The following is a 15,026-nucleotide window of genomic DNA, read 5'->3' as shown; positions in this document are numbered from 1 at the left end:
TAGTACCATATATATGTAGTATGTATGTAGTATATATGAAGTATGTATGTTGTATAAAACGCAGGTCATTTTACCTGCAAATACACGCGGAAAAATCCGCAACGTGTGCACTCACCCTAATGCGTTACCCCTGTCATCCAAACCAATAGCCTTAAATGCTGCACTGTTTGAAATAACGTGGACTACTAGATGGAGCATTTTTCTATTGGATCATAAATTCCCTTTTTACCAAAAATGCATGAAGAACTGCAAGCGCAGAGTTACTTCGGTGGGCATCTTACAAATACACTAAAAAAAAGAAGAAAAAAAATCCCCCAAATGACCCTCAGACCTAGAATATCACTATTGTTTTTTGTTATTGTACACTATGCCCATTTCCTTATCACACCCCAATCATGAGAATACATCTGCTATTTGAATATCAGAGCCGGAGCTGACACCTCATGCAAATATGTCTTTTTCTACCTGCTCACTATTCTGAACCTGGCATTGTTTTTTTGTACAGTGTCTCTCCTTTCTGGATGTTTTGGCCCTTTCTTTCCTGTATGTAAATCTAGTATTATTGACAATCAAAGGGGCATGGCCCTCAACTTTTGTATGTGGGTATATTCTTGTAGCCTGCGCCCCACTGGCTAATAAGGCAAGATTTACTTGCAGAAAATAGGGGGCCACGTCTCAGTAGTGGAGAGATGCATAGGGACAATAACAAAACACGACCACTAGATTCAGGAGAACAGCCGCATGTACACCTAGTAAAGCAATTCCATATTTACGGCACGTGGCAGGTCTTCTGTCAGTGTGGACAGTCGTATTACTTAGTATTAACTGTTACGATCAAGATGAGTTGAACTGTTTTTATTTCCACAATATGTTTCAACGCTGGACTAAAGAAAGAAACAAAAAACACCTTTCTCCCCTCCCCCTTCATCCTTTTCATCATCCTGACAGCCTTCTTTCCCTTCATCCACTCACACACCCATACTGCAGCCTCTTTTTTGAGCTATTTCACATACAAAATCTATTCTTGCAATATAAAAATTCACTCTTCCACTTACAAAAACAATTATGAAGGTAAAATTCGTAGGAGTATCATTTTTATTTATTTATTTTAGAGATTTTGTTTTTTATTTGTTTTTATTTTCGTTCCATGTTTATTCTTCTATATTATTTTCATTAATATATTACATTGTCAAAATATCCACTGCGGTCATCGGCTAGAACCCGAATGGCTCCAGACGTCTCCCATTACCTAGGTTACCACTTTCCTTGTCTCTTGGACTTCACACCTTGTTTTTCTACAACCATTATCAATAATTCCCCGTTCCCTTATTCCTGCCTCTGTGGCATGTCCTTTTACCTCTCATCCCAGCTTTCCAGTTGTCTCTTCTTCCCAATGGCTCAATTTACCCCCTTCCCTTTTTTATGCCCCCAAACACTGCAAGGGTTCGATGCCTGGCCAACACTTCTCTGATCTACTCATGTCTTTTTTTTTTTCTATTTTCACCTAATTTTTCTGATGATTTTGTTTTCTTTCCTATTGCCCTTGTGTTTCTTTTTCTATCTCCTTTGCAATCCTATTAGTCCACTCCTCAATGTCCTCTCTTTGCTATCCCCTCTTTCTCCCCCTTTTTCAAATTTTCATGAAGGCCCTTTCTTCAGTTTTAGTCCCACCTTCAGGCTTTTCAAAGCCCCCTGACCTTGAACACTTAACATGCAATTAGTTTTTTCACTTGAAAATAAAAATGCTAGTTCAGTGTTGAAACACAAACCGTTCAACTCATCTTGGTCCCAAGGATTCTTTATTTCAGCAGTGCAGCCTGATATCGTGTTATCGACCAAACTGGTCAGCTATCCTAGAGATCATCCCCCACCACAAGGCAGCAGCAGCCGATCTGTTCAGGTGTTCATAGGAGTTGTGCCTGCACACAACCTGCCCAGGTGAGCACCTTCCTTTTATTTTTCTTTGCACCCAAAAGGCATCCCCCAATGGTCTTGTGTGCTATTGTCCCCCTACAGTTTTTCTACCTTTAGTATTAGTTTTAAGGCTTCATTAATCTCATTGCACTTTTTTTTTTTTTTTTTTAATTTCCATCACTTTCACGGTTAAGAATAGGGAGGTTAGTCACCATCTGTTGTACGACAGACACGTCACAGTCACATGGCTGCTTGTCAGGGACTTTGTCACACTTGAGGTTTTTTTGTGCAGTAAAGTGTCAGGAGTAGAGATGGGTGAACCTGAACAGAAACGTTCGGCATTCGTACCGGACATTGACTGTTCGGATCTGATCTCCAGACATGTACTGTCTTTTGAAGTCGGGTGCAGTCGCCATTATTTTCATTGGGGTTCGGGTTCTGGTGGACGTTCCTGATACCAGAACCTGAACTTCTAGCGGTCCACCCATCCCAAGTCAGGAGTGGATCATACAGGGAGGTGAAGTATAAGGCTGAGTTCACACGTGGCGTTTTTTTCGCGTTTCCGCGGCGGTTTTAACCGCGCGACTTTGCCGCGAAAACGCAAAAAAATAAGCATCCCATGCATTCCTATGGGATTCCACAATGCTGTGCTAATGCTGCGGTTTTTACCGCGGCAGAATCGCTTCGCGGTAAAAAACGCAGCATGCTCATTATTTTGCGGAATCGCGGCGACCGCACCCATAGGAATGTATTGTTCCGCTTACTTCCCGCATGTGGCTGTGCACAACATGCGGAAAGTAAGCAAAACAATTGCGGATGGTACCCACGGCCCGGAGGAGAGGAGACTGTCCTCCGGGCTCTGGGTACCATATCCCTGTAAAAAATAGAATTTAAAATAAAAAATATTGTTATTCTCACCTTCCGGCGTCCCGCGCAGCCTTCCCGCCTCTCTCCACGCTCTCGTTCCCAGTAATCCTTTGCGAAATGCCTGCGATGGCGTCCGTTCTCGCGGGATCGCGATGTCTCGCGGTCATTCGCGACGTCATCGCGAATGACCGCGAGATGTCGCGATCCCGCGAGAACGGACGCCATCGCGGGCATTTTCGCAAAGGATTACTGGGAACGGATGCGCGGGACGTCGGAAGGTAAGAATAACAGTAATTTTTTTTTTTTACACATTCTTTTACTACTGATGCTGCATAGGCGGCCTCAGTAGTAAAAAGTTGGTCACACTCGTCAAACATAGTGTTTGACGAGTGTGACCAACCTGTCAATCAGTTCTCCAAGCGCTGCTACAGATCGCTTGGAAAACGCTAGCATTCTGCAAGCTAATTACGCTTGCAAAATGCTAGTTTTTCCGCGGGAAAATCGCGGGAATTTAAAATGCGATTTTCCCGCGGAATGGAATTCCGGAATTCTCGCGGTAATTTCCGCGAGAGTTCCGTTACGTGTGCACATAGCCTAAAAGCCAGATTCTGCTTCTCTCTTTTTGAATTGCCTCATTGTTTTGGCTTAAAAACTTGCATAAAAAAATCCTGCCTTAAGGCTGGCTTCGCATGCAGCGGATGAGCTAGCCAAAAAAAAAAAATCATTAAAGTTTAAGGAATCACTTAAAGGGACTGTCTGCACAGAATGACTGTTCAAACAAAGTCCCATCGCTCGGTGCATCACGGCTAAGCTAAACAGCTAAATGTACCTTCCCACCTGCTTGTTGTTCCTCTATCTCCACCCCTCCCTCCTTATTTGATTGACAACTCTGGCTTTATAGGACTAGAGATAGAGGGAAAATAAGCATGAGAGAAGGTGTATTTAGATGACTGGCCCCGCCATGAAGCACCGACCACAGATGCTTGGTTTGAACATTCATTCTGTGCGGACAGTCACTAAATTTGCAGGGAAACAACCATAACACGTACAAAACGTCACGGTTGTTACCATCGGCTATACGGTTTTGTGAGCAACACGACCATTTACTTAGAAATGTAATGAATTATAGCAATTCCCAAACCAGAGTCGCAAGCAAGAGTGCATGCACCTAACAGCATTAGGACTAGGATTTCTAATGGTATGGATCGAATCAACATTACAGCTACTTTACATAGAAGACATGAGTTTGGGGTAGAAAAATCTGACAGGTTCCTTTTAAGCCAACCATAAGGATCAACATCATCCCAAACACCTGAATTCAACCATTTCCCACTTATTGATCTATAATTAGCCAATTTGCAGTAAAACAGTTTTTAGTTTTTCTTATTTTTGACCGTCAGACCATAAAGTCTCATGTGAATGCACCCTTACTTGGCCATAACCTACTCTATATCAGACAGGTCAGTCTGATAGAGCAGGAGTACCGGAAAGAGACCAGTCACTTAGGAGTCACAATGAGAAGTCATAATTATATGGAAAAGGGGATTTCCAAGGAGGCAAAGGAAAAATCCTGAGCGATTACTGCACAATACCCAGCTGAATCTTCCTGAATTCTAGATTTCTGGGTTATGTTCCCTGCTGTGAGGTTTGCTTCGTTTTTACTTCTTTGTGCTTCCACTATACTATTCCAGGCATGTGATTGCTGTGCTAGAAGCAATATCTCACAAGACTATTCAAGAGCCTGTGTTATACCAGTGGGAGACGCTGACAAGTAGAAAAGCAATGGGAAAGGAGATTTAGAAAAATCAAAATAATTTACAAGTTTCAGTTCTGCAGAAAAACAATTCTAATTCAGTGCAGTTTGTAATAATAAAAAGCAGACACTGATATCAGGGCCGCGAAGTCATTACATTATTATGGGCTGCGGACTATTGTCCAAGAGAAAACAGCATAGGATAATCATAATTTGGATTCAACAGCCAAAATTCAAGTAAGGATAAATTATAGAAAAAGTAATATATCATACAGGAAATCTACTGCAAGCACAAGGGGAAGAGTGGAGGAGGAGTATAAACAGCCAGAATCCCTCCAGGCCCGACTGGTTTTCACATATCTGCCCCAGTGGATTTCTGGATGCAGCCTAATTGGTTTAGGGAACAAATTCTTGATATTTGGTAACACAGCTTTACAATCATATTAACACGTAAAGCGTTTATACAATGGCTACAAGATCCACATGGCGCCAAGGCAAAGTGGCTTGTTGGCATCCACCATCAGCAGCTACGTCCTGACTACAGGTAGAAGCTGACATGTACTGAATGATTTACGTGCTCGTCAGGATGAGACAGAAATTGCTCCAAAGAATCGATCAGACTCACAATATTGATGGAAGCCCTACCTGGATGTATCGCAGAGCACTTCTCAACACACTGAGGTTGGATGTCTTCTTGTCATCTACATTTGGGATGTTTCTTTTTAGCGTCTCAAAACATTCCTTAAGGTGTGCTCGTCTGCAAGAGAACAAAACAGATCATCGGTACAATGATCACATTTTTACTATGTATCAATTCCAGGTAATCTGCTACAGCAAACTCAGAGCAGCGGTCTAGGACTTCTTGTGCACATCATCATTGTTCCTGAACGTTTCCCTCCCCCCGGATATTAGACTGAAGTGCTGTGCACTTACTGTTTTCTGAAAAGATTTGATCTAAAAGAACAATGCCTGTGCAGGAAGGCATGAAGACCACATCTGTAGAAAAATAGTGGTCACCAAGAAGGAGAGTCACATGGTTGCTTGGTAATACCAGATACTGTCGCCTGCGAAATACAAGCATATGTACATAAGAATCCCTGCAGCAGAAGACAGGGAAACGCTCTATGGTTACAACCATCTAAGGTCTGAGGGCCACAATGTCAGATCAGACCCATCTCAAGAATTAAAAATAACGTATAGGAGGTTTCCACTCCCAGCAATCTGCACACTATTTTATTTAAAATAACTGAAATGTCTGGTTCTCACCCACCCTCCCTGGGCCCAGCACTGCGTCTGTGCCGCTGCTGTGGTGTTTACCCGAGTGTAGGGACTTCCCTTCTAATACGCTGTCGACAATCACTGAGGGGCTGATGCTGTCTATATCGGCAGTCACTGAGCCTAGTGATTGGCTGCAGCGTTATTGATGGACATCATCACTGCACCAGTGGAGACTCACCAAAGCAGTGGCAGAGAAACGGGGGATACGGGGAGTGTGAAGTGTAAGTAGATGCTGTTTTTATTATTTTTTAAGACAGGCAAAGTCTGATGGCATGCAGAGAATGCTGAAAGATAAAACACCATTAAGGAGAGGCATTAATACCCGGAACATTTCCAACCTATGGAAAGCATATGCCAGAAATGTCCGATGGGTGCCAGTTACTCCGTCTAGTGTTTGAAGCTATTGGGTGCTTTCCCATTCACACTTCAGAAAAGGAGGCAGCATGCATGTAGGCAGTTCTCTCCACTGTAGTAAATGTGAGCTGGTGGAGATAGTAGCACCCATGTACTGCCACCTCTACAACTTTATTGGTCAAAAGACCTCCATTCCACCAATAGAGGGGGCTACACATTGTTCTATTAGGACTTACTTGTCCCTGCTTCCACACTACACGCCACCCTTCGAGGGTACATTAAATTCATGTGAACATATACAGAACATGTCGGTTACCAGATGGTTCGGGCTGCACAAAATGGCATTGTAGGACGCCAATAGCCCCAGAGTTGGAAATTGTGCAACACTAGTTTAGGGGGGGGACTGAGAAAGTTGAGAGTAGTCTTCTGGCTGGGTCCTAGCAGATATCTCCCTATACACAGGTCGGCAGGGACCGGCACAGATCAGATTACTAGCGTCCCTGTTCCCTTCTTGGTTTTAAACTATTTTAAGATAGAGGTTTGGAATAAGAGATCCTTTCCCTGCAAGATGCCCATAAGGGTTCTGGCAGCATGAATCACCTACCAAGCTGCTGTTCACATCACAAGGCTATGCCATCACTTTATGATTGGGCAGCACGGTGGCTCAGTGGTTATCCCACCAAGGACAACATCTGCAAGGAGTTTGTATGTTCTCCCCGTGTTTGCGTGGGTTTCCTCCGGGTACTCCGGTTTCCTCCCACACTTCAAAGACATACTGATAGGGAATTTAGATTGTGAGCCCCATCGGGGACAGTGATGAAAATATGTGCAAACTGTAAAGCGCTGCGGAATATGTTAGCGCTATATAAAAATAAAGATTATTATTATTATTCGTCCAACCTGATTGGGTATGACCAGTTGCTCACACAGTTTGCGGACATTTTACAGGTTAAAAAAAAAAAATAAAAATAATGAATGGACAATTCACTAAACCAGCTGTGCGGCCCCTTCGTTCTCAGGATCTGTGGGGGTCCCATTAGGTCAGACAACACCAATCTAAGTGATGGTGTATCTTAGCCTAGAGATACAGATTCTACAAAGGCATGCAATGTAAACAAAAATACGTAAGCAAATGTTGCAGTGGTGTTAGACATTTATCTATTGCCAAAGTTAGGTTGAGATGCTTCTAAACAAGTTTACCTACGCCAGCATACATCTCCAAGCCTTGAAGTGGTCGCTTTCTATGTTTCATCTAATAAAATAACTAAAGTCTGATCAATTTATCGGAGATGCAGTTATTAGGAGGCTGAAGCATTACGCCGTCTGACCCATCAATCCTAATCACTAATACTCTTCACCTGTCTACATGTTCTTTCCTGTATGGTCTACTGGACCAGAATTGAGGATATTGAGCATATGTTCACCATGAAACACCAGGTTCCCATTTACACAGAAATAAAACCTATAAAAAAAAAAATTAAAAAATTGATTGGCTCTATATATACATGTTCATGTGCAGCCAAGAGCCACATTCACAATTTTGCTGGTTGTCAATGGAAAGTGTAGACGAACCCATGAATAGATAACATTCATGGAAGATTAGCTGAACTCAAAAACTAGAAATGTAAAGTTCTCATTTTATTTTTCTATCTAAGGACTAACAAGGTACAAAGAAGTATTTCTCCTGTAGCTGTACCGCAATGGGAGAGTTACTGTGGCTATACACCCTCCATGAACCTCGGCAGACAGCTGTAGACCCCGCTCCCGTTACGTGTGGTCCATGCATGCTCCGAAGCCTGCAGAATTGTGAATGCAACACAACTTGCAATAATTAGCACAAGGTATTTACACAGTCAGCATTGTATACAGATGAATGCTATATGTGTTATCAAAAGATGAACATAATTACTTCTTCCAATCACTTTCCTGGAAAACAATTGTCTTCCACGTGTCCGGAGGCAACAGTCCGCAGAACCCGAAACCTACATCCTGGCTGATGGTAGTGGTAAGAGCTACTTGAAGCAATTAACGCCTAATAAAAATGAACTGTAAAAATGTTTATGTGGCAATTACGGCCTCAATAAAAAAAATAAAGTAAAATAAAAATTTTTAAAACTACAAAATCCGATTAAGTGCCTTGAGACCAAAGCTATACTAAATATTAAATTAATGGGTTAACTTGGAGCATTACGCTAGTTAAATACTGCATAAGTGGTCTAGGGAGTTGGTACAGAAAGGAGAGCGCCAGGGCTAATTACATACCTGTTTTTCTCCAATTTATTATGAACTTCCCGAGTGCCAGCCCTGCAGGCAAAAGAACAAAAGCGGAAAACAGATTATATAATCCACTAGTTTATTGCCTTACACTCATTTATGTAAAAAAGAAAAAAAAAAACCTCCACAAAAGCAAAAATATATAAACCCACAGACCAATGATGCTACACTGTGATTATAGGTCCAGTTGCCAAAATTGCTACCTATTCTGTATAGTAAAGGCTCCAAAAAAAAAGATGAGCTCATAACCTACCACTATATATAGCGCTCATAGGTCATTCCCATTTTAGAAAGGGCTGTATTCTGACAAAAACTAAATTCAATATTTTTTTTTTTGAACAAAATTAGCCATTAGTTCTAATAAACGATCTTGGGGAAAAAAAAAAAGCAATTTAAAGCACTGAATCCTTTATATGGAGAATCACCCTTCGCCAGGCAAGGTGTATTATACAAGGAACCAAAATACTTTCAACATGAATATAAAATTTCTCCTAATTAATTGAAGGGGAAAGAATTAGCAGATGTGCTGGTAGAAGAAAGGGACCATTAATAGTAATACACAGAATATACAGATATTTCCAAAAATCAATAGTAACAAGTTAAGATTAGAAATTCTGTAATATAACTTACTAAAAAAAAATGACCCTTTAACAACTTATCAGTCTCCTCTAACTTCATTATTCAAATTTGTCTTCAATGAAAACAGGTTATCAATTCACTGAGGGATCAGATTACAGTTGCTGCCTATCTAAGTCTATGGAGAGGGGAAGGGGAAGAGGATGAAGGGGATTAGTAAGACGGGGGACACAACTTGTAACCTGCAGATTTCTCTAATTGCCAGAAATAGTGTTACTCCTTATGGAAAACCTATTCTGTAAAGTCACTTGAAACAACAATTACACTTTAATGCTACTTACATCCAAGTATAATCAAAAGGATATAAGTTGATCCAAAATAGGGAACTAATACCAACTCTTTATGTGTCTACCCTTACTTTAAATATCCCAAAATGACTGATGCAAGATGACCTGCTCTGAAAACTACAAAACTATTGCGTTACATCGTCAAGCATTAGAAGTAACAGAAATATTTTGGGGCCAATGCATCAATTTGTGCCAGAAATTGGGAGTAAAATGGAAGGCTGAAAATTATTTGAGCCCATTGCAGTTGTGTAAACATTTTGTGATTTTTGGCATTTTTAGGCCAGCTTTGCCAATTTTTTGAAAAGTGGGGGAGGTTTGTGAAATTGGAGGCCGAGTGTGGCCAACAAATTCCTTGTCACAAATTACCATACATCACCTGACAGAAGAACACTTCACATGCTGGTGCACGGCAGCTGAAATGTGCAATTCATGAAGAGGTGCATATTACTCTAGCGGACTCTTCATCAGGACCAGAGTACAAAACACCGGTCTTGATAAATCCGCTTTTTTTTTAACCTGGTTAACATCACGTTACAGGCCTATATACTACTCATGTGTATTAGCTGGAGTCCAACCATCCTAACCTGCTCATAGCCTAAACATAGAGCCAGTGGCAATGTAACAGTGTCTTACCACTCCATTACTGTGACAGTCAGACCATGCAGCCAGGGACAAAGACAAAGTGGCACAATACTTCTCTAACTATTGTCAGGTTATGGTTTTTGGACCCTACTGATCAAATGCTGAGGACATATGTGACAGCTGGATCATTCAAAAACTGTGGGATGTAGAAACTTTGTTATGACTTGAGATATAAGGTAATGGCGAATTAAGCAATTTTGAGCTTTTTATCACTAGTCAGAGAGAAGGACACGTACGCCTACATTTCTTATATACTTGAAGATTATGCAATCATCTGTGATGCATCTTAAGATCTTAAAAATAGTTAGGGCAGTGTAACACCAAAAGCACAAGTTTTGGTCCTAATGAGGAAGTTCTTACCCTCCAGGTCGTCTTCTCTGCTCATTCGGCCTTCCATCATCTAGTGAAGATAGTCTAAGAGCACCCAAGGGTTGTGCTGGAGGCTGCTGCTGTGGGTGCTGTAGGGCTGCTGGCTGGGGCTGTATAGGTTGCTGCTGCTGTTGTTGCTGCACAATGTGGTGGTGTGTTATTGCCAGTACAGGGGTAGAGTAATGGTGCAGCTGCTTAGGACTTCCTACACTCAAAGGTGTTGTCTTGATCTCTGGGAGTCCGGGACCTGGTGGTCGCTGGATGACAGGAGCCAGGGATACATCTTTGTTGATAACAGGCGGGTTGACAACAGGTGGCTGATGATGAACAACAGGAGGTGACAAAGATGTTTGGACTACTGGTTGAGGAGTGCTGGTTACCACAGGAAGGGGAATGACGGCTACTGGAGTAGGTAGGGGAGGAGGTGGGGGTGGAGGAGGTGCAGGTGCTGGTGGAGAGGCAGGATCAGGAGGGGCCTGGTTTACCAATTCTTCTGTTTGAGAAATGCTGTCCTCCTCTTCCTCCTCTTCTTCCTCTTCTTCCTGTTTCACCAAAATCTTATCATTTTCCTCTGCAACGAAAGGGTGAAAATGAAATTAGATCTATGTGACCTTTCATGCATTACTGTTAATCCGCCGAACGTTTCCCACTTGACCTCTGAACAATTTTAGCTATGTAGAAAGCAATTTGTATCAGGTGGTTCCAGGAATAACAAGGAGAACCCTGACAGATCCCATGCAGAATAATGACAGAGTAAAATAAAGGTCTACAAAGCTGTAAAGTAACACAAAAAAGTAATAAAGAATTTCACTTCAGGATAATGTCTGAGTTCTGTGTAATGCACTGCGTTGCATTTTTGTGTGATCGGCGCAGCGCCGAGTGTACCAGCGCACCCAATGCTAAATATAGGGTACACTGATCGCATGCAGTGTCATGCGATCAGAGGAGGAGCTGACCGGAGGGGGCGCGGCCGGGGCGGAGCTTAGCAGCGGCTGTGCGCTGCGCCCTGTAACGCTAGTGTGAAACTAGCCTAAGCCCTTTAAATATTGTCGGCTTATCTAGTGACTATAAAAAAAAAAAAAAAAGTCAGACGACTTCGAAATATGGTGCTGGAGAAGGATGTTATGAATACTATGGATGCCAAAGAGAACAAATAAATCAATTTTGGAACAAATCAAGCCAGATATGTCACTCAAATCAAGGATCACCAGATATGTCACTCAAATCAAGGATCACCAAGCTACTTTGGAAACATACGAAAAGAACAATCACTGGAGAAGGACGTCATGAAGAAACAAGGCCACCCAAAGGAGGAAAAGACACTGGTGGACCTATCTAGGCTTTGCACAGGATCGATTTTCCTACAGATCAGTCATCAATCAAGTCACCATGGCTCAAGATCAAGCCAAAGGTCGTTACCCTCCTAATTGTCTACAGAGGCACAGCGGCTTGTCCAATGGAAAGGAGCCGTCTATTTCTGAAGGTGCCAAGGGGTTGAGCCCGACCATCAAACAATGACGGCATATCTTAAGGATATTTAAAGAACAACTAAACTTTGGCCTCCATCTTTACGAAAGGGGATTGTTGAATTGTGCATGTAAATACAAACAATTTACTGCTCATTACAGTTTTCTGCAGTTTTTAATATATTATCGAAATTAACAATAGGCAGCAGGGAGACCAATAGACGTGTTCTTGCTATTTGAACAGCAGAGGCACAAAACTTATTCAGCTAGGTTGTGATCCACTTCAGCGAGCACTTAGTCATTGGCATAGTAACCGTGATGTGGAGGGAGGAGGAGATTTCCAGATCTCCCTCTGAATCTCAGCTAATACATAACACATGGGTCCTTGCAGAGGAGGAAAATTAGAGTTGTGTGCCAGCAAAACCATTTGTAGTGTCTCCTTCACATGCAATGATTAAATTAAACGGTGGGTGGACATGTAGTAGGTATGAGCCGGATTCACATCTTCGGCATCTGCAGAGGATTGTACAGCGTAACCGTCGTTTTATTTTTTTATTTCAGAAGTCAATAGTGCACATGGAAGTTAGCAACTTTGTAATATATCTTATCCTGGACTGATCATTCATTCTCAATTCCCATGTAGTGAGGAGCGAGCGTGCTCAGATAATGTGTTATATGAGCATGCTTCGTGGCCGTATCGTGTATTTTCAGCTTGCTGGAAAAATATGCACGAGCCGCTGCAGCTGTTCGACAGCCGCAACACCTAATAAACAAGCAATCTCTGCATGTGTTGTGGCTGTCGAACAGCCACAAGACATGCTGCCGCGGTGACTCGAGCATATTTTTCGAGCATGCCGAAAATATATTGATTAGGACACAAGCATGCTCAGATAACACCTCATCCGAGCACACTCGCTCGTCACTATTCCCAGGTGAAATGTTTAGTGAAGACAGTACTTTTGAAACTTTATGGGAAGAGCTAGAGGCAGGCACAGACAGACATTCTGCTTCAAGTTCTCCCGAAACGACAGTTACTCTTTTCCATAGAACCTGATGAGCACCAACTGTCTTAATAACTGGAAAATCTCTTTTCACTGAAGATAGATATTAGCGATAAATTGAGAATTTTTAGAATGACTGGCTAAGGAAAGAAGCAGATTGCGCCAATAAGATGTATTACTGTCATTAAAAAAAAAAATCTAGACCTGCAACTAAAAAAAAAGAAAAAAGTACTAATGCAGTAAACATTATATCAACCAAAAAAGTTGATGTTCAAATTAGCTGTTACATGTTAGACAGTGTATTGTTGTATTAGATGAAGAACAAGATCTATCCTCAGCACCTTTGCTCCCATGACAACTTCTTGTCGTGTGTCCCAGTAGTTTAGTTATATCATAAAGACATTGGGACTCGTGCATAAGAAAGCAGAATACAAAGATTATAAAAATGCCATAAAAAGGAAGAAATAACCAGAGTAGTAAAACAATCACAACAGCTATAAATTAGCATCAAAATTATGTTTCCCTTTAAAAACAAAAAATAAATGTATACATAACTAATATATCTATATGGCCAGGTACTGCCAATTATCACCAGTTCGCAATATATCCACATGCAGCATTAGTAGGGTTTTTAAGCAGTTTCCGCCTGTCTTATCGGGAGACCTTTCTCCTGTTTCTGGAACCAGGGCCGCCACCCCCTCCTCCGGGCTTGGCAAGGAGATCAGTGCCAGTCACCCACGGCAAATCACTGGACTGGCACGGTCAGTAAGTCATGGTCAGGTGTCCCACAACAGGACACACATTGTTTATGAACTTAAAGGAACAAAAAAAAAAAAAAAAAAAAAAAACAACAACTTTGAAAAGAATAAAAAGGAGGCCATAGTTTTTTCACTTGGAGAACCAGGTTTAACCAATTTCCCCTGGAATCATCCTGACCAGTAGAATTTTCCCAGTTCTTTCTATGTATTGGTCAAACAGCTAAAACTTGTATATGCTTTTGCACTATTTTGTGCTGGTTATTTTGATATATGACATGCCATATGTAAAGTGGTGCCAGGATGAGGATGTTTATGATAGGAGGGCTCTTCGTCATTATTTACATGTTTTTACATTATACTTTCTTTTCTTTTTTTTTTTTTACTGTTTTTCTTAGGTCATCCAAAAGGGAATTTGTCTTATTTTTTTCTATTATTTATTTCCATTACAGCTAGAGATTTTTGACAAGTGAGAACTGTCACCGTCAAGCTGTTCTGGGACTGGTGAGACCCAGCGGCACGGTTGTGTGACCTGGAAGTAGAGGCGGCACCGTCGCTACTTGCATTACATGCTCATCTAGAATCTAAGGGGGGGCAGTCATGTCAGGATCCATAACATACCACCTTACAGCTGTTATTGTACAGTGCAGCAAAACATGGAGCACTAGAAAAAGGTCCAGAAATGATTAGTGAGGTATATTAGCAACCAGTTAGGGTTTTAAAGGGACCATTTCAACTGTGACCAGTTTTGAGCATCTGTTATTGCTGCTGCTCTGCAGAATATCCAGTTTTATTGTACATTTAAATCCTCCATATGGTTCCCGAGATACGAGCCTTTATATTTAGTGCAGATTTGTATGGCCGTTCCAAGGGGGCGTGGCTGAGAGGACCATTTGAGGGCGTGTCTTTAAGCTGCTCTACATAATTACTCAGGGGCGGGGCTCACAGGGTACAGACCATACAAGTTAGTGCTACATCAAAAGTCCAGAACTCCTCAGCCGTATGGCGGATTTAGATAAAAAGTTGAATACTTTTCAGGTCCTCTTTACAATAGGACAGTTGCACGATGCCATACCATCCCAACAGAGGAGAGCTAGTAGGTACAAACGCAAAACGTGTGCGCTACAGGCTGAACTTTTGTCATGCACATTGGGTATGGGAGGAATGTGATGTGTGGAGAAAAAAAGTTTGTCCCACCATTACGTTAGGAGTATGGTTAGCTTTAGGGTGAATAGATGTTGCCGATTTGTCAAAACTCCACAATTGTCCTATTCATCCAATTAAAGGGGATGTTTATGACTAACATATTGATAACCTATCCTTAAGATAAGTGATAAGTATTAGATTGGTGGGGATCCCACTCTCAGCACCCCCACGATCAGTTGATTCATTATTCCGGTAGCGGTCGTATGTAAATAATGTGTGGAGCC

At 41.7% G+C, this 15,026-nt stretch overlaps 1 protein-coding gene across 2 annotated transcripts in view; it reads right to left on the bottom strand.

Moving 5' to 3' along the window:
• The window catches only part of MNT (MAX network transcriptional repressor), a 103,464-nt gene that overhangs the window by 28,807 nt on the left and 59,631 nt on the right, over window positions 1–15,026 (bottom strand). Inside the window, exons 2-4 of one of the 2 annotated variants that reach the window (XM_073565603.1) lie at window positions 10,366–10,945; window positions 8,429–8,470; window positions 5,180–5,291 (exon numbers count right to left, since the gene is read on the bottom strand). In XM_073565603.1, coding sequence (XP_073421704.1) covers window positions 5,180–5,291; window positions 8,429–8,470; window positions 10,366–10,945 — 734 coding nt within the window. The remainder of the gene's footprint in view (window positions 1–5,179; window positions 5,292–8,428; window positions 8,471–10,365; window positions 10,946–15,026) is intronic. The other variant, XM_073565604.1, reaches the window with a different exon arrangement.

This window comes from Dendrobates tinctorius, unplaced genomic scaffold, assembly GCF_039654945.1.
Source record: "Dendrobates tinctorius isolate UK_male_01 unplaced genomic scaffold, ASM3965494v1 ptg000016l, whole genome shotgun sequence".
Lineage (NCBI taxonomy): Eukaryota > Metazoa > Chordata > Amphibia > Anura > Dendrobatidae > Dendrobates > Dendrobates tinctorius.
The sequence above is the reverse complement of the archived record's forward strand: the minus strand, read 5'-3'. Positions and strand labels throughout refer to the sequence as shown.